Source organism: Carassius auratus, chromosome 2, assembly GCF_003368295.1.
Source record: "Carassius auratus strain Wakin chromosome 2, ASM336829v1, whole genome shotgun sequence".
Classification (NCBI taxonomy): Eukaryota; Metazoa; Chordata; class Actinopteri; order Cypriniformes; family Cyprinidae; genus Carassius; species Carassius auratus.
The window spans coordinates 17,291,464-17,318,988 of NC_039244.1; the positions used below are offsets into that span (position 1 = coordinate 17,291,464).

A 27,525-nucleotide genomic window follows, 5' to 3' on the forward strand; every position below is an offset into this window, starting at 1 on the left:
CTGTAGTAGGCTATTGTTGCTGTTGCCGCCTCCATTGTGGAGATGTTGTGTGTTTCATTGTGAAAGCGAAGCTACTTTGTTTGGCCTTCCAAAAGAGAACGATATCCACTTCGTCATGCCTAGAGCTGATCCGTGCTGGTTGCTGAGGAAATACATCAACTTCACGCTGTGAATCGCCTGATCGGCTTTCACCATGGACAAAGTGGAGTCCAGTCCAGGTTCGTCACATGTGGTTGCCCCCCATCCGGCCACCATGTCGTTCCTCACTATAGCCTGCCATGTGTGATGCTGTGTTTCATTGTGAAATGAAACTACTTTGTTTGACCTTCCAAAAGAGAACAAAACTAAAAATCAGTGGTTAAGTTGTATTTACAACTCTGTTACAGGACAGTTCAACCCAAATATTCAGATGTGTGCAGCACATTTCCTGTTTCCTGTGAGAGTAGCCTACAATGCTGGTGTCTGTTTCAGTGGGGCAGGACTGAAATATGAGTTTTGAGCAGTGTAGAGTAGCGCTTGTTGCTTGTCATTTCTCCAGATATGTTTTTATGTTTTATGCAGTGCAATGCAAAACGCAATGCATAAAAAGTCATTATAAAGTCTTTATAAGTCATTATAATCAGTAATTATGTTCAAACTTGATGCAACAAATTGTTTATAATGGGTTTTATTGTGTTTGTCTTGTCACGACGGGACACACACAACATCACACTTTAAGGGGCATAACATTTCCGTCGCATGCTTCAAGTATTCAGCCAATCACAACACACTGGATAGCTGGCCAATCAGCATACACCTCGCTCTTCAGAACAATGAGCTTTTTTAAATTTCAGAAAGGCGGGTCACAGGAGCAACAATAATGTACAGTATGTGGAAAATAATTAACCTTAAACCGCATAAACACATTGCATTACACCAAAGACACAACATAATGTTCTTTTAAGCAACGTCATATGATCCCTTTAAAGAAAAACATCTGACCAAAATATCGAATTAAGCTTGTAGATTTGATTGATTTGATACGTTACAGCATGCATGTAGTGTTTATCTTTTTTGTTTTATTTATTTTTATTTTGTTATCTTTTTTAAGTTTAAATAATTGACCTCAGATTATCACTGGTGAGCCAGCGTCAGTCACATGTGCCTGCACTGAGTGGAAAGAACATATATTGGCTTGTCTGCCACTTCCTGTCGTGAGCAGAGCAGACAGACAGATTTAAGGTGTGTTTGTACTTTGTGGTTGTTTGTCCCTGTCTGTACTGCACAAATACATTCAATGGCACAGAAACTGAAAGTAACTGTAATGCCTTTAACATTTAGGATTCAGTATTAAAAATAAATAAATAAACCAAGAATAAAAAAGGCAAAGCTATGACTACATTTTATTCAGCAGTTTTTTAATCAGTAGATAAGGTAGATTATTATGTACAAAAGTACACATTGTGCATTAATTTGAATTCAAGGTACTTTTTGAGGATGCTGTGTGTTGATTTTTGAAATTCTTGTGTAGGGTGGGTGCTAGCACGTGTCTGTTCTCTAGCGAGTTTCTATACGTGTCTTCCCACAAGACCCACAATGAGTAAACCAGACAGATAATGTGCGTCATAGCCCCAACGGTTCTTGATACGGTAAGCATTTGTGGCCGTCTGCCAGGTTTGAATGACAAGTATCACATTTAAAAGACTAGTTATTCTCACCTTTAAGACAAGCAAAGAAAGTGTGAAATTATACATTTCCACTGGGAAAGTACCCTCAAAAGTCATTGCCCTCTGGCCGTTGCTCACTCTAGCCCACCTTGTGTGACGCTGTGTTTCATTGAGAAAGCGAAACAACTTTGTTTGACCTTCCAAAAGAGAACACAACTAAAAATAGGTGGGTAAGTTGTATTTACAACACTTTTACAGGACAGTTCAACCCAAATATTCAGATGTGTGCACTGAGTACTTATTTGTGGCCATCTTACAGATTTGAATGACAAGCATCACATTTAAAAGACGTTAGTTATTCTCACCTCTAGGACAAGGTGAGAAAGTGTGAAATTATACGTTTCACTGGAAAAGTACCCTCAAAAGCTCTTATTTACTAACTTATTTAGCCATAAAGGGAGTCTATTAGTACCCCTTAAGCCACCATTTAGGGGTAGATAATGACAAACATTTTTTCTGACCCTGTATCTAATATCAGTACATGATGGAGAAAATGTGTTTAAGCAAAGGCGAGTGAATGAAAGACAGGGAATAAAAGTACAGTTATGAAGCCTGCATATGAGGTTTTATTGACAATTTTTATATTTCATTATTTACAAAAGGAGCAGCAAATACATGTATACATAATTTTTTGGTGCGATCTAAAAACAAAACATAGACACAAATACCCCGAATGTACACAACTGGCTTTAAATCATGACTAAAAACATTCACAGTTATACTTTCGCAGCAACGAAAAGACAAATATATAATATAATAACATTTATAAACATTGATAATTGTTTGGAAGAAAAATACTTTTCGAAGAAATTCAGTGCTCGTACACGACAAATCATGTTGTTACACAACATTTAGATATTAATGCTGAACAAGAGATGGAAAATATTGTTGCAGTTATATGGACAAAACGGTGACCATGCACCTTCCCTGTCACAGCACAGTTCGTGGACTTGACATTCGTATTAATGGCCCAGCCAAACAAAGAGAACTCTTGTTATGCAGTTCAATGCTGCAGCCATCTCATTGTGGTGAGCAGGTTACTTCACCCTCTCCCAGGCAGAATGTTTTCAAGCAATGATCTTATGGAACCTCAGACTTCTGCTTTGAAACCGCGATGCAAAACTCACACCTGCAGCCAAACAGAAGCTTTTGCTAAGCAATCGTCACTGACAGTGTTCTGACACTGATCACAATGAAAGCGCATTGGTGGTATCTGTGTCTGACATAAGAGAGGGGCGTGGCACTTTGGGGCTCTTGAGGGTTGTAAGACAGCCAAGTTTTTGGAAAATTCGAATGACATCTTTTCGGAAACGCACTCCAACGAAGGCATAAAGGAACGGATTTAGGCAGCTGTGCATGTAAGCGAGACTCTTCATAATTTGGCCGGCAATGTCAAAGCGTTTGACTTCTTCGCAGTTTGTGATGGTCATATTGGCTGCCTGAGTGGCTTCAAAGACCAACATGCCGTTGTACGGAAGCTGAGATACAACAAACACCGCCACAACTGCCAGGATGACCCGCAGGGCCTTGTGCTTCTCAAAGTTCCTTGTCTTCAGCAAGGTGCGGACGATGTTGGCATAGCAGAAGATCATCACTATGAGAGGGATGCAGAAGCCCATGCAGATCTGGAGAGCCAGGACCAATATTTTAGTACGATTGTTTTCATTGTTCCAGTAGACCATCGTGCAAAATTGATTGCCCTCATCGTCCGTTTTTGACCGAGCAAAGAGAAACTCTGGAATGGATAGCACAACCGCAAGGAGCCAGACTAACACGCAAATGAGTTTGCTGTACAGGAGACGATCCCTCTTGGAGTTCTGCGCTTTGGTAGTCTGGACAATCACTATGTAGCGATCAACGCTGATGCAGGTGAGTAGAAACATGCTGCTGAAGAAGTTGATTTTGTAAATGGCAGAGACGAATTTACAGAGCCCCAAGCCAAAGGTCCAACCGAAGATGGAATCGACGGCCCAGAAGGGCAGAGTGCAGAGGAAGAACAAGTCGGCCAGAGCCAGGTTCAGTAGATAAACATCTGTCATTGACTTCAGGCGGTTTTTGAAGTATGAGTATATCCAGACTACAAGACTGTTGCCAATGGCTCCCAGAATCACAATTATCCAGTAGAGAGCAGGCTCATAGTACTTTCGAAACTCTCGCACTGATGATCTCTCACATATTAAACCGTCTTCATAATCACCCATGGTTGTGGAAGAGTCTTCATAATCCTGTGAAATATAGTAAATCATGTCTTACTTAGCTTTTAGTTTATTAACCCTGATACTGTGCATTTAAATTGTAATCTTGTTGACCTTAAAGATGACAAACATTATAATGGGACAGCGTGCACTTAAAGTGAATATTCAGAAATCACTTACATATTCTGTAGCTATCCCAGTGAACGGGGTCACAGAGTCATTTGTGTCCATTGTTGATCTTCTCTATTCTTAAATAAGAAAAGAACATATAATAAATATAAAAAATATATTCATATTGACAAAGATTCACTTTTATCATGTCAAAGTACACTTTATAGTATATTCCCAAATATCCACAATCAGAAACAATGCATAGCATTAACCAGAATGGTTGAATTTGTTCTGTTTAAATTAAATTAAACACTCAATTCGTTAACATTCTCTCAAAATGTTTCTTTAGATAAAACAAGCTAAAGCCAGTACTTACTTTATGTTATTTGAAAACTGGTTCTAGTAATACAGATGAGCTGCTGCACACTTTCGCGCTGTGTTTTGGCGCCGTCTGGAAAAGGTCTGTTTTGCAGAAGCTTTTAAGGTTGAGGTTAAACCACAAGTGACGCATGAATTTTTAACTTTGTTTCCTTTTTCATAGATCCACCTCCAATCATAACAGCATATCAGAAATGTTTGTTTATGAGCCTTTTTTTATACATAGTACAGCATATAAACTATATTGTTTTCATTTCAGTTTTGAGCATAACGAGTTTTAGATGTGATGCACTTGTTCACACACGTGTCTGAGAATGCTTCTCAATATCATGCGGAGATACATAATTGCACACACAGGACTAAAATGTGCTTCACGCAGAAATGAAATAGCACCACCAGCAACACCTTAACCATCTTTTCTGACTTAAGAGATTGTGTACAGAGTGAAAGTCTAAAGCATCCCTTATGTATACTGTCTCTCTCTGGACATCCAGGGAAGAGAGTTGGTCCCCCTGTTCACTCATTTCTGATGTTAAACATCTAAAATGAATTGTCATTTAATTAGATTTTTAGTTTGCCTATACTAAACTCTTGTATTCTCTCTTGATTAAAATACAAGAAAAAAATAATAAGCAATCACCTTTAACTACCATTATCTTTCCTTTTACAGGTGAAGGCCACTGTCAAAGAAACCCGGTCTTCCATACCACCTCAGCAGCACCGCAAACTGATGCCATGCTGAATTGAGGCAGTAATTAAAGCAAAAGGAGCCTCTACCAAATATTGAGTACATGTACAGTAAATGAACATACTTTCCAGAAGGCCAACAATTCACTAAAAAGGTATTTTTATTGGTCTTATGAAGTATTCTTGAGAGTTGTGAATTGGTGGGTTTTTGTTAAATGTGAGCCAAAATCATCACAATTAAAAGAACCAAAGACTTAAACTACTTCAGTCTGTGTGCATTGAATTTATTTAATACACAAGTTTCACAATTTGCATTGAATTACTGAAATAAATGAACTTTTCCATGACATTCTACTTTATCGAGATGCACCTATACAATGTTTTTTAGTCACTGGTCAGTCACAATGTCAGTGACATGACGGGATATAGATTCTAATAGCAGGACTAAAACAATGACCATACATTGACGAAAATGAGCAATGACATGCACAGCAACTTTTTGCCACAATACAGATAATACACACAAACTTTTGACCCTGACTAAGCATTATGACTATAACACTGGAAGTTTTAGCGTAACTGACTTTTAATATTTTAAATTTACGTTTACACACACCACAAACAACACAATTAGATGATATCTATAAAGCTGAATGTTTTTACACATTGTCCTTGCGTGCGTGCTCTCTTGCTCAAGTGTGAATCTTCGTGCCCCAGACATCCTGTTTATCATTAATATTGTATTACCAGACGCATGTTTCACTTATTCTCAGAGCTTTATTATGCCATATCCTGTGTCGAAGGACATACTTCCTCATTATCATTTCAGAGACAGCACCCCCTTTCAAACAATTAAAAATGAAATAAAAAATATTTGATATAAGTTGCAAAAAACAACTTTCAAGCTTAGCATAGAAACACAACATAGTATAGGTTGTGCTGCTGTTGGATGGCTTCTCAAAGACATTTGGAAGATTTTTTAGGTTATCTTGGATCTGTTGCTGTTGCTGCCATTTCTGAATGCAATACTGATTTCTCAATTTATCTTATCGCTCATTTCCAGTCATGATTTCCAGTGATAAGACCAAAACATGCACTGCTCTGGTAAAAACGTTCATTTTGGGTGAAAATTTGTTGGATATACTGATTCGCAATAATAGGAAACGGTTGGATATCACAAGAGGTTTGACATTCTCATCATGTCTATTATTAAACCCGGTGGCTTCTATAGGTGTCCATTACGCAAACTAACCACCAAATGTTCCTCTTTCTATACAGTTTTCGATGACCAGGTCAAACGAAACCCATGTGCACACACACACACATCTCTTTATCTGAATTTTCAGGCCTTCCTCAAACTGTGGTTTGAGTCCTGATTGGCTAAACTGAAGAGAAAAGAAAAAAACTTGAGGTAGCATGTGATTCATGTTAGACTGCCTGAACACAGCAAAAAAGAACTAACTTTGACTGATCCCCTATCTCTAGGTTATTTTACTGAACTGAAAACTGTTATAAAGTGATCAATCACTAGTGTAAACAGAAGCCAATGCAATCCACATCTTGTTTAAATCAGTGCAAACTGATGTGAAATTCAGTTTGATTTACGTGGTGTCCCTTCTCAGTTTGCATAACAGACCTGCATTACCTAGCAACGGTTGTGGCACCGCAAGATGAGGACAAACATTTGTCATGTAGTACCTTGTACTACTGAGAACATTCTGCGGTGAACCTTTGCACGACATGCTAAGACCACAGGGCTACATGGAGGCACAAAGCACAAATTCACACAACCCCTCAGAACTGTTTGAATATGGAGGGTTTATAAATTAACTCATACACTTTGTAGAAAACCAAAAAAAATGTAATACTATTATTTGACATATGCCGTGACATAAAGATTTCAAGTTGTTAGTCTGCTGCTTATCTGTGGCTTGTTTAGCTTAAGTCCCTCACTCTTTTTGTTTTTCTAACTCTCTGCTCTAACATAAGGTTAAATTGAGGTGTAGATCTGTTTGGGTTTGGGTTTGTTTGTTGATTGAGTCCCTACTCTTCCATTATACTCTTGTAAGTCACATGCTGTTTTGAACAGTGTCATGAGCCCTGTGCATCACAGTGGTAAAGTGCGACATTAAAATAAAAAAATAAAAAAAGTGAGAAAAACAAATGACATGATGGTAGCGTGATTTTACAAGCATAACTTCCTCAATTTTATAGTTGGAGCAACACGAAATCTAACAACAACTGTCTGAGAGGAACTAAACTTCTGAAGGCGTTTATCATCATTGCGTCTAAAGAAGTTCACACTAACATTTATTTAAAAATATTACTATTGAACCAGCTAAAAACACAAATACATAGAAGTCACATACTTCTGGTGGCTTTTGCGGAGTGACTAACTAAAGTAAAACTACTAACTTTACGAACTACATTTTTCAATAACATTGTCATAGTAAAGAGCTACTTTATCCAACAAGCACAGATAGCACAACCGAACACTACAAGATTGTTTGGGATAGTTCATCCAAAAATACAAATTCTGTTATTTACTCACCATCAGGTTGTTCCAAACCGGTATGAGTTCCTTTCTTTTGCTGAACAACAACAACAAAGAAGATTGTTGACAGTGGCCATTGACTTCCATAGTATTTTTTTTTCATTCTATGGAAGTCAGTACCATCAATTGTTTGTTTGCCAACATGTTCTTTATATGTTTAAAAGAAGAAAGAAAATCATCCTGTTTTGGAACAACGTGATCGTGAGTAAATAATAAATAAATAGTTTTTCTTGTGGTAAACTACCCCTTTAAGGTTCTACACTGTGCAACACTGAATTGTATTATCAATTTTTATATATGTAAACATGCTACACACACATTTAACCAAAGTTTCCAAGTTAAAAGAAAACTTATATATACATATACATATATATATATATATATATATATTATTGCACTCTCCCACGTCTTACTTTTCTTTTCTTTTTCTTTTGTTGAATGGCCCCTAATTATGGAGCCTCTAAATGATGGGAGTGGGGATGGGATGGGGTCACTACATCCCATTAGGGACCTAAAAGACCCAACCAGGGAATAATCAAACAAGTTCACCTTAACTGTATTCTCTCGTATAATAGAAAAGTCATTTTTCTAGAAATGCATTCTACAAATTCCATTAATCTTAAACAGTCCTGTCTCTCATATGTATTGAAGAGTCTGATACATTCAGTTCCATTCATTCAGACCACTCAGATTGAGTTTTTCTGTGCTTATACTAAAATTATATGATTTTGTCTATGTGAATGAGGCCTATTTTTGCTGTAAACTGGTATTGAATGCCTTAGCATAGTGGTTCCCAAACTTGGGTGCACCGGGGATGCACGATAGAATGTTTGTAATGGCGGGGAAAAAGATTGTCTTTTTATTATTTTTACATATTTAACTGAGGTAAACTTCACATGCGAAAGTTTTATTAAGAAATACAATTTCAAATTACAAGCTATAAATTACTCATGATTTAATTTAATTTTACAAACACATCTGTGTCACAATAGCCCCACCCTCTTCATATTAGGCGCTAACTGATAATTCGTTTTATTTTTCATCAAAATGGACACCTGGTTAAAAACAGGCACTTTAAAGAAATCAAGGGAGAAATCTTTTGCATTTATAACAGATTTCTTTATGTTTTCTAATTTACAGTAAATATTTGTATTTAGTTATTGCAAATAAAAATGTGAAGTTTTATTGGAGAGACAAGGATGGGACTCCACACATGGGCTGGAGGGCTGCATTCATCGAGACTGCATTGACTGGACGCCTCCCAGCATTCAAGAGGACACTGTATCATCTGCATCCGAGATGTCTGATGTCTCTGTGTAGAAAAGTTGAGGGAAGTCACATGCAGGCATTGCAGCAAAGTCACATGGCGAATGCAAGGGCAGCTCAAAAACTCCACAAACAGAATTTCACTTCTAATCAAATGGTTCAAATGATTGCGTATGTACCATGAATAATTTCGTTGACCTTTATTTGCCCAGCTGTTGGTAGAGAAAAAGTGACAATGGAAACAAAGACATAGGCACATAAAAAGACATAAGGCATGAGCAATAATAATTATTTTTCAAATCCATAACATTCATAAAATTGAACCAGTTTCTGTCCTACACTGTCCTTACATGTTAGAGAAAAACTTATTTGGGGGGATTCCTGGGGGGGGGGGGTGCTGGTGTGGGGCAGGGCCCTCCCTGATGGAAAAGTGCATCTAGCACATCTTATGATGCCATTTCTATTATATCAATATGTCATGAATTAATGCACTGTTTCCCTCATTAAAAAAAAACACAGATCTTGACTTTAGCTGAATTTGCAAAATCCAGATGTCAACAACTGCGTCATTTCATCATGTGTATAAAAAAGGGAAAACAGAATAACCATCCAATCTGCTGTCACGTCAAGGCCAAATTTTGTAATTGTAGGGTATATTTAAAGGCACAGAGATACAAATCCACATGATTTTCCTTATACCATGGAACACAAAAGTGAATTTTAAACATATCTTGACTACTCTTTTCAATATAATGAAAAGGGGTAGACAAAAAATGGCAATTAAAAACTGAAAAATTTAATATTTTCAATATGACTTGATAACATATTCCATCCATTAATAGTTGTTTTAAATCAGATCTTTTACATGAATCGTATCCAGTTCACAAACCCGTCTAAATTATTTATTAACACATCGGACTGATCTGGTTCACAGTGATTATCAGTGAATAATAATTACATACATTAGAACTCAAAATTTTCCTTGTCCATTCCACAGAAGAAAAGAACGTCATAGAGGTTTGGAATGACATGGGGGTGTGTAAATGGTGACAGAATAGTGAAACTTTGGTCATCTATCTCTCTGTTATCTCTGGAAGATCTGTCTTTGTCATCTCCGTCATACAAAAATCAACTCATAGCCGTACTAGCAGACACATTCTGTTGGTATGAGCAATCATGCAATGTATGCTCATAAATATAAGAGTTTTTTTAACAGTAAGCAAGCAAACACTCAGTAAGATACAACCGTCTGACCACAAAAGCTTTTCAAAGCAGTCAGGAAACTCCCTGATGACTGTCCCTGATGCTTTTGGTGCCATCCCTTTTGGTTCTTTGTGATTTGTTAACTGGCTGTAGCGTTTGGTTTCAGTGAAACTTACAAAAGTGGTTCTCACCTGAAAAAGTGTAGGACGGCTCTGTAAACTCAGGCACTAAATTCAAATTTATTTATGACTCTATTTATAAACTGTGATCAATCTACTAGATGGAATGCTTGTACTTCATGCCACTGACCATCACCATTTAAAATAAATTAGTAAAGGTGATTATGGTGAAAAACTTGACCTAAAATTTAAATGTAAGTAAATTGTGACCTAAATTCCTGGTGTTGAATTAATCAAAAGCATGTTATATGTGAACTACCCATATGATTACAGCATGTTTACTTGAAGTCATCTCCTTCCAGCAATTTTCTGTAGGTGGAGATCTCAACATCCAGGGCGAGTTTGATGTCCAGCAGGTCTTGGTAGGCCAGGATCTGTTTGTGAAGGTGTGCTTTTGCCTCTTCTATGGCTGATGTGAGGCTGGCGATCTGTGTCTGGTACTCAGCAACACCCACACTGGACTGGCCCTGGGCTTCTGCTAAACTCTGCTCTTGAGTCATGTCCTGAAAAAATAAACAACAAATTTGTGTTTCTCATTTTGGATGACTTCAAAACAAACAGATGGGGATCCGGGTATGCGATGTTTCAAAGAATAATGTTTTTTATTGTTGTCCAGAATTTTACCGTATAGCTTTGCCATACAACGTCATAACAAGTGCCAAAAATCTTCACCTAATGCTTCAGCACTTTCATATTTCATATTCTCAGACACTTAGTTTACTGTAAATGATGTAAAGTTCTTGAAGCGTCTGAGGTGTCTGGGAAATGTGTTCTTTTGCAGCATCTCAGCTACTCTTGTGGCATTGGGGCTTTTGCAGGCAATATGACATGCCTGAGAATTTGATCAACAACCGCTTCCTATGTCATCTGTTTCCTGTCTCAGACAGCTGTGATTTCTTCAAGAGATGTTTATTATATGCTGAGAACCTGCACTGAAGCTTTCTACCACTTTCTCAAGGGAACTGCTACCGTTGAGCACTTTTACCATTTGAAAACAGCTACAAATACCTTGATGAAATTGCACAACTCTTTTAAAAGTGTCTTGCTTTGGCCAACATCACACATGAGTTTGTAATACACTTCTGGCTTCTTTTTTTTTTGTAATTACATCATAAAATCTTAAGTTATACTCCTAAAAATGTTATGTCATAACAAAAGAAAACACCAGATCTAATGTCAAAAAAGGAAAACAAAAAGGAAACACTCACTTAGTCTTCAGTTCATGGGCAGTTCCACAGACATTGTCCAGCTCAATCTCCAGTTTGATGGTGTCGGTAGTGAGAGTTTCCAATGTGCTGCGATACTCTGTCAAAAAAACACTGCAAAAAAAACACTCCATACAGAAAGAATAAGCTGTAACTTGTCTCAGTAGTAAAGTATGGCGTCGGCTGCCTGTTAAACCTCAAAATAACCTCTGACCTGCAGGCATATTTTCTTTCTGGGTTTTCAATTTAAATGCTGTATTTCAGTGAAATCTTAATGATGAATTACACCCCTAAGTTCATGTCATGCAATTTGACCTTACTGAATACTAAGATTTAATTCCCCGTCAGAAAATATAAATGCCTTAAATCTCTTTTAAATGTCTGGAGAAACATCCCAAAGATATTCTCCCCAAAACCAAATTTGATGTGTTTGCTTGAGGAGCCACAGAACATTTTGAACCTGTGAATAATTACAGGAAAAGGACATTATAAATGCTGATTTATAGAATAATGCTCCACAAAAATCTGCCAGTGTTGTTATTGTTGACTAAAACTAAATCTATTGCACGGAATTTCTGTAAATTATATATAGGGTAAATTAGCATTATGGCTGGAATACACCATAGATTCTGAACAATCTGAAAACAATTGAAAATATGAACAGATTTTAAAACTCTAGTAAATACTATGTTTTGTTGTTGTTGTTTGTTTGTTTTACAGAGAAAAACATCAGACACTAAAGGACTGAGGAACACCCAACAAACTTATTCAGAAATGTATGCCTTGTTTCTAGGAGACAAATGAAAACAAAGCTAAAAAAAAAAAAAAAAAAAAGCTGACATTGACACATTAGGAAGTTTTCTGTGAGGTCAGTGCTTGGTATCGGTGACATTAATGAAAAGTGGAATCTAGCAGACTTCTGTTTGGTCTTGGAAGTCTCACGGGCAGACTCTACTGATGGATCTGTGTCTGTTGTGACAGGTCAAACTACCTTCAGTCATTTTACAAACTCATGGCATGCCCATGGCATGATCAAACTCACCTGCCACATATGTGATTTCACGAGTTCACATCTACGTATATTAATTCAGTAAGGTTATGCGTATTTGGCGTGCTGTCCGGGTGGAGGGCTCTGAGCTCGGGATGTGGCCCGAACCCAGAGTACTCCCCCTGGTTGTGGTAAGAGTAGATGGATCTATAGTGAGGAGAATGGGGTGGAGGAGGGATGCTGAAAACTGTCAATGAACAGAGGTAGGTTCTGCGGTTATTTATACCTTGTCATGAGTTGATTACTGATTGGTCTCCACTTGTGTTAATCAGGTTAATGAACTGCGATTGCTTCTCCCGAACTTTGTTATAAAACTACATTATGTGAAAATACCCTGACCAATACATGACAGAGAGAAAGAGAAGGGGGAATCACACACTTTTGTTTTCCTATCAGATGAGGAATTGTCTCTGGTTCAGTGGAAAATGTGACACTTTTTAATTTCACTTTTTTAACGAATTTCATAAGTGTACATTGCACTTCTCCCAGGGTTATTTAGAAGGGGGAAGAGGTTTTATTCCATTGATTATTTTAATACTTGGGGTTTATTACAAGAGTCAAACTCATAGGTTAGGATAATCCGCCTTGGTTTAAAACATAACAGTAGATTTGTTTATAATGCAGAAATAGCCAGCAAAGTTCTGTTGACGAACTTGGCTGGAAGACAAAAAGTACATCAAACTGTACCTTAGTAGTTCAAAAGTCCCCTTTTGAGATATTTTCAAGATATTCTAACAGCTCTCTGCTATGAGAAACACATGCAAAACCAAAGTTGATTCTGGGTTACATGCTAAAATTTTGTTTTTGTACATTTTCAGTTTCATACAGTAGATCATGAAAGCCCCTGAATCTACCTACATAGCTCATGGAACACAATCTCTTGTGTAGTGGTGCATCTGCTTTTAACAAAGCCTCTGGCCTTCTCAGTAATCAGTGAAAGTCTCTCATGAATAAGTTTGATCCTCATTGGGCCCATTCTCTGGTGATGTGTTAATAATATCTAATCGGCGAGCGTGATTTCACCAAGTACAGCATGTTCCTGGAACAGCATTCCAATCAACCAATCAGAATTGAGATAGAACTTTTCAGGAAATATCTGTTTTAGGCTTACAACCAGAGTTAGGTGCCTCTACACCCTTGTTAATCAGCTATCATTTCCCACTGATTTTAGGAATAAATTATGAGTACGGTTAGGTTTAGGGGTAGGGATTAGGTTAAGTTTATATTTTTGGACAATAATGTCGATCAAGGATCATCAGAAGATGTTGATCCAGAAACATGTCTTAGAAAGATAAAAGCCAAGGATAAAGATTTCCCAGTTATCAACATCACATCTTCATTATCGGACACAATATTACTATAATCTCATAACTCATATTACTCGTATTACTCGTACACTATACAAGCATTGTGCAGATCAAAGTGTCCTAAAGTGGCCTACAGTGTTAACATGGCTGCAAGTGTGATGCTGTAATACAACAGTTTAGTAAATTAATATTGAGAAACTTGTAATTTGTTTTAGCATAATACCAAACAAAGCAACTGCAGTGATGTCATTGCTAACTAAGTGAATCATAATTTCTTCACAAATGAATCAGTTGAATGAATGATTCAGTGACTCACTCATTCAAACACCCACTGTGTACAAATTTGAATACTATCCTTATATTAAATTTAAATTATGCATTTAGCAGACGCTTTTATCCGAAGCAACTTACAGTGCATTCAGGCTATCAATTTTTTACCTATCATGTGTTCCCGGGGAATCAAACCCCCAACCTTGCGCTAGCTTGCTTGCTAACGCAACGCTCTACCAGTTGAGCTACAGGAACACTATATAGTATATGAAATTTGAAATAGTGTATCCCAAATCGTAGTATGTTCAAATAAGCATCCCAGAGGTACCTGGATGGTTTACTATTTCTTGTGGAAATTCAAAGTGCAGATCCATCTACACTCTAATGGCTAATATTGCTGGTGAAATGATGCATGTAATTATGCAACAGAACAGTCAGTTTAAGATGTAATTATAACAAAGTAGTTTGTATGTCCCAAGTACTTCCCAAAGCTTGTCTACTATTCTGCTACACTCTCAAAAAAGTATCTTCTTCCTCACAAAGAGAGTACATACTTTTAGGCCATAGTATAAGTTGGTGAATTGGGACACAGCAAACCATTCCTGAATGAATCAATGCTTGGAACGAATTAGTTGAAGGAATGACTCATTCACAATCACTAGTCGTCACCTACTGGCATAACAATGTAACCTGCAGAAAGCGTAAATGAAAAATCCCAACAGTGAAAAATGCCAGTGCTGCTGGAATGAATGGCTCAATGTTACTAGCATACTCTACTACTCTCTTAATGTAAATTTAAGCAGAAATAAAATGGCCTACAAATAGTACAATAATACAAATTCAGTCTAATCAGAATTCTTCCAAGGAATTCTTGCTTTTCAACTGCACAGACTATAAAAAAAAAAAAAACTTTACAATTTTAAAGAAGTTAGAAAAGAACAGAAAGTGCTTGAGCAGCATAATGTTGCTATGGTTACTTGATCTTGCTGTGGTTAAACTTGAGGTTACTTGAGGTTGCTGTGGTTAAACAAACAGTCAACTACACAATGTTTATAGCCTCTATATAAATTCACTTTTTTGTATGCGTGATTAAATACAGATAAATAAAATCTTATCACTTTCTCATCATGGGAAATTTCTGACTTCTCTGATTAGAGGTCAGATTGATACATTTGCCACCATCAAACAGGAAAATGTGGTGAAGATTACTTATCAAACGCAAAATCATCTTGTGAAACAATTAACTCTTTCCATTCTGCATTTGTTTATACTTTGATAATAAAGGGTGAAATAACATTCTGGATTCATATGCACACGCACACAAAAGTGCTCCCTTGGGTCATTGTGATGCTAGTTTAGTTTCCCCACTGTCATTGTCAAACATAGTCATACATACCTGTACTGAGAGTGGGACCTGGATTGGTCTATAGAGCTTTCCTGAGAAGACCACTGTGCTGAGGCAGCCAAAAAATGCCTAACGCTGATCAACAAAGAGCAGTGACCAGCAACACCAGGTTTCTGTCACAATAGTACTAAAAACAAAGAGCCTGCTTTCCAGAAGAACAGGCCACCATAAAGAGGGACGCACTCTTAGCTGATGCTGTTTAGCTGAGGGGAGGTCAGTGGATATTTACGCTCACTTTGTGATCATGTCTATGGACTGATAGTGGTCTGTCACTTAAAAAGCTTCAGGACAGGAATGCCTTTGCCACGACGCCGATCCTCCTTCCTGGGCCAGGCTGCTTCCGAGCGGCCCGGCGGTGTTGGTCGCATGAGTGCTGCAGGGACCTCTGCGCCTCGGGGGGTGTTTGTAGGCATGGCTCCCACTGGAGGTACCAGCAGCCTGGGTGCACGTGTGTCTCGCAGAGCTCTGGGCATCCACAGCGTGTTTCTGCATTGCCTTAGAAGCACCAGTGTTCCTGTGGTGACCCAGCCTGGGCAACGAGGCCAACAGTTTGGCTTTGACAGCCTCAACACGTGCCTGCTGGAGTACCGCGATAAAGTTCATGCTCTGGAGCAACTCAACCAACAGCTGGAGGAACAGATCAGACACTGCTTGGATCGAAAGGCTGTCAGCGCTGGAACATGGACTGGCCTGAAACAAGACTGGGAGGATGTTTATATGCAGGTAAGAGGATGTTTGACAGGTTTGGAGAAATACATCAAGCATAGAGTGTACAATAAGGCGTTTATTTCTGCTTTCTAACAGGTCAGTGAGGCCATCCTGGACAATGCTCGACTTATGCTCCAGACTGAGAATGTTCAAGCCAATGCAGAGGACTTTAAAGACAGGTGTGAGTGTGATTAAAACAGCAACAGATTTGGATCTTATCCCTAGCTTTTATCTGATTGCCATCAGTGTTTCTATGCATGTATGTGTAGGTATGAGAATGAGCAGCCATTCCGTAAAGCACTCGAAGAGGAAATTAACTCTCTGTACAAAGTCATTGATGACGCAAACCTGACCGGGTTGGACCTGGAGAAGGAGATTGACAGTATGAAGAATGAGCTAATGAGTCTGGACCAAAATCACATGGAGGTGAGATAAGACAAGCTCCACAATCGAACCCTCTTCATGAGAAAGATGTCTCATTGGGATATTTGTATTTTCTTTTGCTCTTCTTCAGGATGTTAGAGCGATCTATAAGCAGATGTCCGACCGTGAGGTTGATGAGCCAGATGCTCCCACTGAGACCAGCCTGGACCAGATTCTAGCTTTTATCCGCTCTCACTGGGAGAAGGTCATTGAGAAGAACCGTGCTGAGACTGATGCCTACCTTGAGTGCAAGGTAAACCACAGAACATGAACCCTTAGAGTTATTTATTAGGAAATAGACTATTTTATCACACAGTGCTCTGCAATACTTGATTCTGAATCAGTCAATCACTTCATCCTGGAACAAATATGTGTGCAAAATGACCACTAAACTGTATAATTAACTGTTTTCAATCTTTAGTTTCTTTCATCTCACATAAAATAATTTGAAAACATTTTATGGTCATTAATGCATTAGGTATCAGGAACTAACAGTGAATTAATTTTTTTTTTTTTTACATCATTTATTATCTTATTTTATCTTGAGCACCAAATTCAAATCTAAGGATGATTTCTGATGGATCATACAACACTAAAGATGGAGTAATGACTGCTGAAAATACAGTTTTGGCATAGAATAAATGACATTATAATATATGAAAATAGAAAACTGTTACCTTGAATAATACAATTTCTTGGTAATTATACATTTTTATATTGCATTTTTGATCAAATAAATGCTCCCTTAGTGAGCATAAGAGACTTCATAAAAAAAAAAAATTCATTAATAAAAAAAATTACGTGCCCCAAACATTTTGAATGACTTATATAAAATTAAAAATATAATTTATTACTGGAAAAAAACACATTCGTATATGTAGAAATTAGCATTAATCGAAATTAATAAATGTTGTAAAAGTACTGTTGATGTTTATTTTATGTTAACACAAAACTACTGAATAATATTACCGACCTTTTCAGCTCAAATAAATATTTCCATCAGGACCACGCCAGTGTCACAATCACTTTATTGGGTTTATTTTGTAATAATGACCAACTGACTGAAATCCACTGAAAAGTCATAATATGACAATCCTCTATTTGTAAAAATGTGCAGCAAACTGAAAATGTGGCCAGTAAGCTGAGTCGAGAGGAAGAGGAGTTTGAGAGTCTGAAGACAGAGTGCAGTGACGCTGGGTGCAAGATTCAGAGTCTGCAGGCCGAAACAGAGTCTATTAGAGCTCTGGTAGGACAACCTTCTCAAAGCAAAGATCATAAAGTACAACAGTATTCAATTCACTAGACTGAACTATGCATGATCCCTGCAGAAACGTGGCCTGGAGAACACCCTCAATGACGCCAAGCACTGGCATGGCATTGAGCTGCAAAATCTGGGCTCTGTTATCGCAAAGCTGGAGGCGGAGCTCAACGACGTCCGCGGGGACATCGAGCAGCAGCGCCGTGATTACGAAACCTTACTCAACAACAAGATGAAGCTGGAGATGGAGATTGGAACATATCATGGAATCCTGGATGGAGAGGAGAGCAGATTCTACTCCTCAACGTAAGGTTCATTTCAATCTGCTTATTACACGAGGATAAGACAACTAAAGGGATCTTCAAACTCGGTCCTGGAGGGCTGGTGTCCTGCAGAGGTTAGCTCCAACTTGCCTCAGCACACCTGTCTGGACGTTTTTAGTTTACCTAGTAAGAGCTTGATTTGCTGGTGTGTTTGATTGGTATTGGAGCTAAACTCTGCAGGAAACGAGCCCTGCAGGACCAGATCTGGAGACCCCTGAATTTAATTCCTCCCTAGTTTCGGTTTCTGAGATCCCAGATCCCTCAGGTAACCACAATGTTGTTCTGTACTGCAGGTTCCTCGGTGGTTCTTCAGTACCTGAGGGAAGAACTGATCCCACACCTGGACCACAAAGCAGTGCACAGACCGAAGGTTGTGAATATTAAGCTTAACATTAATGACAACAATGTTTTGTAGAACATATTAAGAGATGATCAAGATAATAAAAAAATGTCTTTTTATGTCTTCTATCAGGTTCTAATGCTCCTGGTGCTCCAGAAGAAAGCAAGCCGGAATGATATATGATTTTATTAATCTTTGCAAAAATGTTGATTTCCATTTGTTTCTCCTCAGTTGTAATTTACACCATCTTTAGACTACATGATTACTGTGCAGGTTAGAAATAAATAAATGATATATGACATTAACTGAAGATGCACTCATAAAATACTGAGCTCAGTTCATTTTTATTGAGCATTTAGCAGAAGATTTTCTTTACAAAGAGTCTCCAGTTGTTTCTCTGACACTAGTCTCTATGATTCAATATTCTGATGTGCCTATATCCTATTTTACTCCCTCGGGCAGCAAAGCCATAAATGATAGTGTGGGAAATATGAATAATTGACTATGGTCAAAACTGAAGCTCCTTAACACATTAATAACACCTTGTGGTTATAATGACACGTCTATGAAACAGCCACTTAGACGTTACTTCAAATCCATGTTATCTTTCTAAACTATCATTTCTTTGTTTAGGAAAACCTCAAATATCACGTTTACTGCATGCATGAGAAAAAAAGCACAACGCTATAACAAAAGCCAATAGGTGACTGACATTCCTTGTTCAAATATGTGATGTTTTTAAGGAAAAACAGTCCTGAATTGACACTTACTTTACTGAGAATTTATTGAATATTTCATTTTTTTTTTAAAGTGCATGACTTAAGACACGACAGTCGGAAATAGCATACTAAAATATAGTTGCATAAACAGATTACACAAGATTTCTAACATAAACTGAAAGATATTCATATTTAGGGGTATTCATTCAGCAGATGTCACTTCTCTGGTCTCGTTGGGTCTCCAATGACAGAGAAGCATCCAGCACAGTAACGGGCCGGTTTCTTCGTGTTAGCAGAATTGGCTCTTTTCATGCGGAATCCAAGACTGCTGACCCTCACGTCCTACAAACGTCAGCACAGCTGTAATACTCCACATACAAACAAAACAGGTTTGATTATGTAACGTCATAAACATGCATCTCACCTGTGAGTTTCCTAGTGTTACACTTTCTGACGGCTGTGGATCTGATTTTTGGATCAGTAGAGGCGTCTGCAAGATGAAGAACGAATGCATTACATCAGTTACAGTTAGTCTTTTTAATACCAAAAGCAGCTCCAAAAGAACAAAAAGAAGATTATTCTACCTTCTGAAGTGGCTCCATAGGGAGAGCAGCTGAGAGGTTCAGCACAGAGATGAGCAGTAACACCATCAGGGCTCTTTTCATGTTCCCAGTCATCTTCAGTCTCATACTAACTGAACAAGCAAACGCCCGTTCAATTAAAACACCACTCGAAGGGTGGGACCCAAAGCTGTTGTGCGTCACAAAGAAAATTACAGCACAAGGCGCCGTTGTGTCCATAAAATCAATCTTTATTTAAGACATTTAGGAACTATGTGAAAAAGAATATTTTAGTCCCACACAGAAGATCTCAGTTAATGCCGTTCCTTGAGGTTACATGGAAATGTTTAAAAGCTAACAGGGGCGGCAGACTCGATGTTTGTCCCTGTTGAGCTCTCCCATCTCAAAACGGAGGTAGCCGAGGATATTCAAACACATACAGAGATGTGATCCATATATATATTAGATTTCTGTAAAATGTAAACTTGATTCTCATTTATGTGACAAACTACCATGTGCAATGCTATAAAAACAGGACAGATTACAGCTAACAATAAATTAGAAGAAGAAATACTGCATCGCAATTGGAAGTTAATACAAAATGAATCAGCAGAGAAACGCAGTACTGGTATTATGAGAATATAGAAACCGTATTAAAAATTCACAGTCAGTAATCCTAATTTCAGATGTGTTGTTTGAAAACCATCAAGTTGAAAATGTATACCTTTATACAGTTACGAAACACAATTTGGATAATTTTTGCACAAAACATGAGGGAATGTTTCATTTAAATCTCCAATACTCACAGTTCAATAAGAGGATGTGAAGCCACTATACTAGATAATCCTGAAAGCACATATCTGAAAATAGTCCTACGTCAATTTCCCTTTCACTGCTAAGTGTGCTGGTTCTCGAAAATGTGAAGATCAAATTAAAAGTAAAAGCAAGTCACGGGATTGGATGGGTACACCACAACCCATCTATCCCAGCTGGTGATCTGATCAGTCATCCCCAAATCAAAAAGACGTTTTCTTTCAGCAATTCAAGTCAATAAAGTGGTCAAATAAAAAAAATAGCCCTATGTTAAGTGTAAAGTCATGGCACATCTAGCAGATGTTTTGCACATACAAATAAAAAGTCAGTTGCTCACATTAAATTCCCATCAATATCCCAAGTAAAATACCGTTAGTACTTCGAAGTAAGAACATTTTGTGATAAAATATGATTAAAAACAAGTTTATCCTTCTTAATTATACTCTCCCAATTATGGCTCGGGTTAACAGTGATTAACTTTCACCTGTCTAGAAATCTGAACTGGCTTCCAGTTTAGAGGAATAACATTACAACTTAATATGTATACATTATGATGATACTCCCCAACAGCTGATGTTTTAATGTGCCCACGATATACACTATCTGATAACAGTGCAGAAGTGTGCTTTTTAGCAGCGGCCCATTTCCTGTAAATGTCTTCGAAATGCACGTGTTAATTCTACATTTGGTTGTCAAAAAGAACAAAACAGGGTTACATCACCATTAAAGGTGTACTGGCAAATCTGCTGTTTAGGCTTTTCTCAATAAAAAGCCTAAATAATAGGATCTCTGATACAAACATGTGAACCAAGGGTCATGAATGCCTTTTGTTACACCACTCAGTACAAAAGCCATTTCTTTTTAAATAATGAAAATGTCCTAATGGGCTGAGGGAGGCTGTGGAGTTAAGCAGGCTGTAAGGGTATACAGCCCACCCCTACCCCGCCTTCATGGCAAACCATTGGTGCCATAAACGTCCAACGGTTAGTTTCTGGGTCATACATTTCCATAGAGCTGAGATTGGACTGTCCATCATAACCTCCCACTGCATAGAGTCGACCACAATTGGCCACCAGAGAAATGCGGCTGCGTCGAGTGTTCATGGCCACTAGGTGGCTCCACTGATCTGCTACTGAGCTGTACACTTCTGCTCCACTGAGGAACGCAGAGCCGTCATATCCTCCTGCCACGTACAGATTGCTGCCAAAGGCTGTGGCGCCATGCCGACAGCGCTTGTTTATCATGGGAGCCACAGGGTGCCATAACGCTGTATGATGGTTGTAGTACTCCACCTAGTGGCAGGAAACATCAAACAACAAGGTAGATATATTTAAGGAACATTCACAACTTTACAACAAGTGTACAAAAGACTGCAAATATGTATCCTCTTCCTGTAAATTGAATGCTGATGTTTACTTACTGTGTTAAAGATCTGTAGACCATCATGACCACCCGAAACATATATCCTGCCTTCAAATACAGTAACACCAGCAGCACTGCGGCTTGCACTCATTTCTGTAACTATCGTCCATCTGGTAACAAACACACATAAACACATGTAATCAGACATATGCTGATTGCAAAGAAAGCTATGATGTTTGTTGAGATGGAAAATAAATGAACACCTAAATGGATAGTTCAATAAACAGCAAAATAGGGTTGTCACAGGTCCAACACCACTGAAAGGATTCTTGATGCCATAAAGTTTTTTGCTATCTAAGACATCTTTACTTAAATCATGAAATATTGATATATTGATACATATATTATTCATAAATAGATAATAAATATATAAATTAATAAATGACGAAAATAAACATGGCATGTGGAAGCACATATAAAAGTTATAAAATTAGGAACAGAAAAATCATAAGCAAAGGGATAAATAATATATTAACAACATTATTATTTAATACACAGTAGCAAGCCTATTAGGCTGTGTTAACATTTTCTATCTGCTCATATACTGAAGACTGCATGATTGTGTACAACCTTTTGAAATATATATAGTTTGGCCAAGATTAATAAAGCATTTAATTATAGTGCAGTGTAAGAACATCAAGTTGTTAGAAAGTTTATCTACATAATATTATAACATTACATGTAATAGTTTAAAATTCAACTGATGACTAATTTGTGTAATGTTAATGTAAATTCTAAGTTGTTGGTCTCTTTTGCAATATAAAACAGCCTGATGGAAGTATTATATTATTCAATATTATAAAAACATTTTTGATATTCTTTTGGTCCACATTTTAATTTCTACTTAATAACAAAATCATTTCCATTGCTTATCACTTGATTCACAAATTAATGAAAAGGTGGAAGCCCTATATTAACCCTGCATTTTTCTTGAAGAATGTATGATTACCTGTCAGTCTCTGGAGAATAGCACTCAACTGAGTTTAGAGAGGACTTGCCATCATATCCACCACAGACATATATATGTCCATCAACTACGACTGTTCCCATTGCACTAATGCAGAACAAAGAGAAGAAATAAAAAAAGTATTAGATATATTTCACATGTATCGAAAACTTGTTAAACTTGTTCCAGTTCTTTCTCAATTAACAATTCAATAGCTTTTCAAATTAAACATATTTCCCTCACATTATAAATATGACAATTTCAGGATTTCCTACCTGCGTTGTGTATTCATGCTAGCAACTTTGGCCCATGTGTCAGTTTCTGGATTGTAAACTTCCACCGTTCTGAGCCGCGACTGACCGTCATAACCACCGATGGCATAAAGCAGCCCGTTCACGACAGCGACACCCACTCGACTGCGGGCTGTGCTCATAGGTTGGCATCGCTCCCAACAGTTTCCAATGGGATCAAATACTTCCACAACGTTTAATGAGTCACCTGTGCATAAAACAATGACTCAACAAAAACTGACACTGACACGTTGAGTAACTAGCAGATGAGGTTTCTGAAAGGAGGAGGTACCAGCACTATTGAGGCCCCCAACTGCATAGATTAAGCCCGCGATGGAGGTGCAACATCTCTGTCGTGTTTTGTAGGCTGGGAGGTGTGGACGTCGCTCCGGCATCAGATGGTAATCTTTCGCCTCATCGACAAGGTCCCTGTTGGAGTAAAAGTCCCCAAAATGATTAATCCCACATCCTTTCAAAAGTATTTCTAAAAAACTGTTCTATAGTCTCAAAATTGTTATTGTTATCATATAATATCTGAGAATGGAAAGCGTTCTCAGATATCAAAAATCACATGCAATATTTTAGATTCAAAAAAGTGTGTGATGCCAAAAGGTCCAATTATGGAGCATAAGTTAACTCATAAAGAAACTTGCCTGCATTTGTGGCAGCAGCGCACAAGCTCATCTTGTTGGACTCGGTCAGCAATAAACTGAGGTCGACATAGAGGCAGTCGGGTTTTAGACATTAACTCTGGTAACTGCGACTCCCGATCTTCACGTGAATGCCATACCCAAGCAAGTACGGCCTCAAACACCTACAAACAACAAACAAGGTCTGGTTTTCTTCTTTATAATGTCTCAAAAGAAAGGCCCAGAACGATGACACAATGACAATATGAGATCTACATCCATTCATTAAGCTACATCCTTTCTTTACAATGCGTCACTACAATGTCTTCATCCAATCTCTCCAGAGACTCTGACCTGCTCCTCTGCTTGGACATTGAGCTCATCGCAGCCCACAAGCTCAAGCACCTCCTCCGGCCGAAGGGCCAGGAACTCCTCAGACAGGGATACCTCGAAAAAGTGCTGGTGAACGAAGCTGTTGGCTGCATCATAAAGCGTGGTGCACATCATAGTCTCTGCAAACTGCCGCACACCAAGGCAATTCTTTGGATGCAACCTGTAAATTAGGAGCAAGTCTGGAACAATGAATCACTTTAATACCATGACCTGAAAGAGGCCTATAACAGTTATTGACTGTAAACTGGGGCGCGCGTCCTAAAAGCAACAATGGTCACAAGCTGCATCGATACCAATGGAGCTCAATTAAACTTGCGACCGCAGTTAGCTAACAATGCTTTTGGGAAACACCCGACTGTGATTGTGATGTTATCATTATTATTTAATCACATATTAACTCCTTATTATAAATGTTGAAACTGATGTGCTGCTTAATATTTTTTTGCAAACAGTGATATATTTTTTTCAGGATTCTTTGGTATTCTTTTTTTATTATTATTATTGAATTAATTGTTTTTTAAACAGAAATATAATTAACTTTTGTTCAATTTAATGCATCCTTGAAGAATTAAAGTTTTGGGAAAATTTTTTTTGAAAAAATCTTACTGATTCATTGGTCTTTTGAAGAAATTGTTATTTATTTATACATTACCTCTGTTGTAAGAAAGAGCAGCAAGCATCTTTGACATTTTGGAGCTGCAGGAAACTGGCCCCTATCAGAAGGGCCTGGACGTTTTGTTGGTCTATGGCTATGTGTCCGTTGTAGGCAAAGTTTATTAGGGCTTCAAGTGCACTGTTTAGATGCAAAACAGAGACGAAAACTCTTACGTTCATATACAAACAACACAATAGAGCATGTCTTGATATCTCAGATGTCCCTTTGAGGTTTGTATCTTCACCTGGGGTCCATGCCCTGCATGACGATCTCATCCTGTTTGCACTCCACCATGTCATTGGTGAACATGGCATGGAAGTACGGAATAGAAGCAGCAAGGACTATTCTGTGAGCACTGAATTTGTGCTCTCCTACCTGCATAAACAGACAGATACACAAATCTTGAACAGAAATCATCCCATATATATATATATATATATATATATATATATATATATATATATATATATATATATATATATATATATATATATACACACACAGAAAAATGTCCTGGTTCAGTGTTGATAATTGCCAAATGAAAAATCTGAAACACCCAAATGAAAACATATTATGACCATTCTTCTGGCCAAAAATTAACAGACAATTAACTTTTAATGAATGAAGGAGCATATGTGGAAAAAAAAAGAGCAGTAAGACATTGGGAAAAACCTATTATACTGAAAACTGTAGTATAGGCCTATATCCTATTACTGTTAGTCAGCAAAAACATGCATACAGCAGGTCCAGTGAAGGAGATAAAGCGGATTACTGCTCTCTGTGACCCACATAAAGGGCTGATGATGCAACAGTTAAAGCACAGCAGCGGATCAGAGACTGAGCACATCTTTCATAACCCGATGCTTCTCCTAATGCGGTTTTATACAGCAACATCATATTATATGTCATAATATATGACATGTAAATTTAATGGTCATAAAATAACTCTTCAAAACATTTGGTTCTTTGATTACAGAATGTAATTAATTTGTCTAATTCCCAATTATTCAACTATTATTTAAAATATTTCACTACCTCCTAGTATCTGTAAATAAAGAGGTTGGGGAGGGGCTAATTTGTCATTAGAGCATTAGTACCAAAATGATCTTAGCCTAAATGTGTACGCACACAGCCTTCGAAACTTGTCTCTGGGCCTTGGAGTCAGAAACATTAAGAACATTGATGTAAAAGGCTTACAGTCACTCATTATATATCAGTATCTGAGTCTGGCTGTTAAACAATTTACAAACATTTTTTGTATACAAAGGATTACAAACAGTAGGCAATAAAGCCAATCCAGTTCATTCTAATTCATCAATCTAATTAATTATGTAAAAAAAATAATAAATGCCAGAGCCAAACTGTTATAATATTTTGCCAAAATAAGTCAAACAGCTCAAGATATGCTGGCTGTCACTGGTGTTTCTTTTAAAATCAGCTTCACAATGTAGTTAAACATTAAACATAAGGAAGTGACAACCTATTAACAGACCATGGAAGGCGAATTCAAACCCCAAGTAGTTTAAAAATTCATCTACATGTTCAAATAATAATAGAAACAATAGCAGAATGTACTGTTTGTCCTCCGTGCTTTAGAAGTTTAGTTTATATATACAGCTCTGATGCAGATGATGAGGATGTTAGCTATACATGCTAACTAAATAACAAAATAATAACAACTCGCTTTCCAACTATACATACAAAATATACATATATCAATTTAAGAGCTATCTGCAATGAGACAGATAACAACAGTTAACAAACGACTTAACAATTTGAACATTACAGTTGTTCCTTCCGCTGACAGTGTCTGTACTCCACTAGCCTCTCCCATGCTGACAGCCCAGTGCTACTTGGTTAGCATTTCACTAGCGAATTAACCCTAACAAAGAAAAGCACAGTACCTTTAGGGTAACATCACACAGTTTCCCTTGTCGTCGGATCTCCTCCATCACTGCATATCCACGAGCGGGCAAATCGGCGACAGAAAAATGCATCAAATCTTCTAATTCTTCAAAAATCGTGTCACTCATCGTCATTGATGGATTGGCAACGACACTTTTGGTCCAAACCGAGACGCCGTAGCTCGAGCTGTATTATGAGTGCCCTCCACCGGCGGTGTCTGCTCCCTTTCATGCAGGGCTCATACACGGATCAAATCAGATTTATGTGGATGTACTGGTCTTATTTGTCTGATTCACATGTAGGCCTACATTATGGCTTAGGTTGAGTTCAGACTACAGACCAGATCTATAGTCTTTGACAACATAGTCCCTCACAGAAACTCACATGACAACTATATACTTTAATGTGATAGTTCAGTGTTTTTAGGATATTTTTTGTCATGAAATTTATCACATACTACTAAAACTATGGGTCCTCATAACTTTATATAGAGTAAAATAAGTAAATGTAAAATAATCGTATGAATGGTTGTTCTCAGGCCAGGAATGAGCAAAACGCAGTACATATTTCCACTGCTTTTGCCAACCTCTGGAAGGAAAAAAAAAACACCACCTGGAAAATCTTGTC

The 27,525-nt window shown here is 37.7% G+C and overlaps 3 protein-coding genes across 4 annotated transcripts; 1 reads left to right on the top strand and 2 right to left on the bottom strand.

Moving 5' to 3' along the window:
• Positions 1 to 2,244: 2,244 nt before the first annotated feature.
• LOC113118392 (C-C chemokine receptor type 9-like) lies at positions 2,245 to 4,495 on the bottom strand. Its single transcript, XM_026287522.1, has 3 exons — positions 4,389 to 4,495; positions 4,082 to 4,149; positions 2,245 to 3,931 (listed from the first exon to the last, which is right to left on the bottom strand). The coding sequence occupies exons 2-3, from the start codon at positions 4,130 to 4,132 to the stop codon at positions 2,894 to 2,896; spliced, it is 1,089 nt and encodes a 362-aa protein (XP_026143307.1). The 5' UTR covers positions 4,133 to 4,149; positions 4,389 to 4,495; the 3' UTR covers positions 2,245 to 2,893.
• An 11,200-nt stretch (positions 4,496 to 15,695) lies between these two features.
• LOC113118415 (phakinin-like) lies at positions 15,696 to 18,874 on the top strand. Its single transcript, XM_026287556.1, has 8 exons — positions 15,696 to 16,237; positions 16,319 to 16,401; positions 16,492 to 16,648; positions 16,737 to 16,898; positions 17,763 to 17,891; positions 17,974 to 18,209; positions 18,520 to 18,596; positions 18,699 to 18,874. The coding sequence occupies exons 1-8, from the start codon at positions 15,809 to 15,811 to the stop codon at positions 18,740 to 18,742; spliced, it is 1,317 nt and encodes a 438-aa protein (XP_026143341.1). The 5' UTR covers positions 15,696 to 15,808; the 3' UTR covers positions 18,743 to 18,874.
• A 1,201-nt stretch (positions 18,875 to 20,075) lies between these two features.
• LOC113118401 (kelch-like protein 18) lies at positions 20,076 to 27,111 on the bottom strand. Of its 2 annotated transcripts, none has more exons than XM_026287536.1 (10): positions 26,898 to 27,111; positions 25,238 to 25,368; positions 24,991 to 25,131; positions 24,300 to 24,498; positions 23,970 to 24,130; positions 23,609 to 23,745; positions 23,302 to 23,524; positions 23,030 to 23,134; positions 22,079 to 22,190; positions 20,076 to 21,950 (listed from the first exon to the last, which is right to left on the bottom strand). In XM_026287536.1, exons 1-10 carry the CDS (start codon positions 27,030 to 27,032, stop codon positions 21,564 to 21,566), a joined length of 1,731 nt encoding a protein of 576 aa, XP_026143321.1. In that variant the 5' UTR covers positions 27,033 to 27,111; the 3' UTR covers positions 20,076 to 21,563. The 2 variants fall into 2 exon arrangements, with proteins under 2 accessions (XP_026143321.1, XP_026143329.1); XM_026287544.1 differs by lacking the exon at positions 26,898 to 27,111 and adding an exon at positions 26,780 to 26,858.
• Positions 27,112 to 27,525: the final 414 nt, after the last annotated feature.

Coding starts and splice junctions, on each gene's coding strand:
- LOC113118401 (XM_026287536.1), bottom strand. CDS start 27,032: ATGACGATGAGTGACACGATTTTTGAAGAATTAGAAGATTTGATGCAT. Junction 24,499..24,990: donor TGCTCTTTCTTACAACAGAG/GTAATGTATAAA, acceptor CCTAATTTACAG/GTTGCATCCAAAGAATTGCC. Junction 21,951..22,078: donor GTCTACAGATCTTTAACACA/GTAAGTAAACAT, acceptor TCCTGCCACTAG/GTGGAGTACTACAACCATCA.
- LOC113118415 (XM_026287556.1), top strand. CDS start 15,809: ATGCCTTTGCCACGACGCCGATCCTCCTTCCTGGGCCAGGCTGCTTCC. Junction 17,892..17,973: donor CAGAGTCTATTAGAGCTCTG/GTAGGACAACCT, acceptor TGATCCCTGCAG/AAACGTGGCCTGGAGAACAC. Junction 18,597..18,698: donor AAGCAGTGCACAGACCGAAG/GTTGTGAATATT, acceptor GTCTTCTATCAG/GTTCTAATGCTCCTGGTGCT.
- LOC113118392 (XM_026287522.1), bottom strand. CDS start 4,132: ATGGACACAAATGACTCTGTGACCCCGTTCACTGGGATAGCTACAGAA. Junction 3,932..4,081: donor CTGGGATAGCTACAGAATAT/GTAAGTGATTTC, acceptor TATATTTCACAG/GATTATGAAGACTCTTCCAC.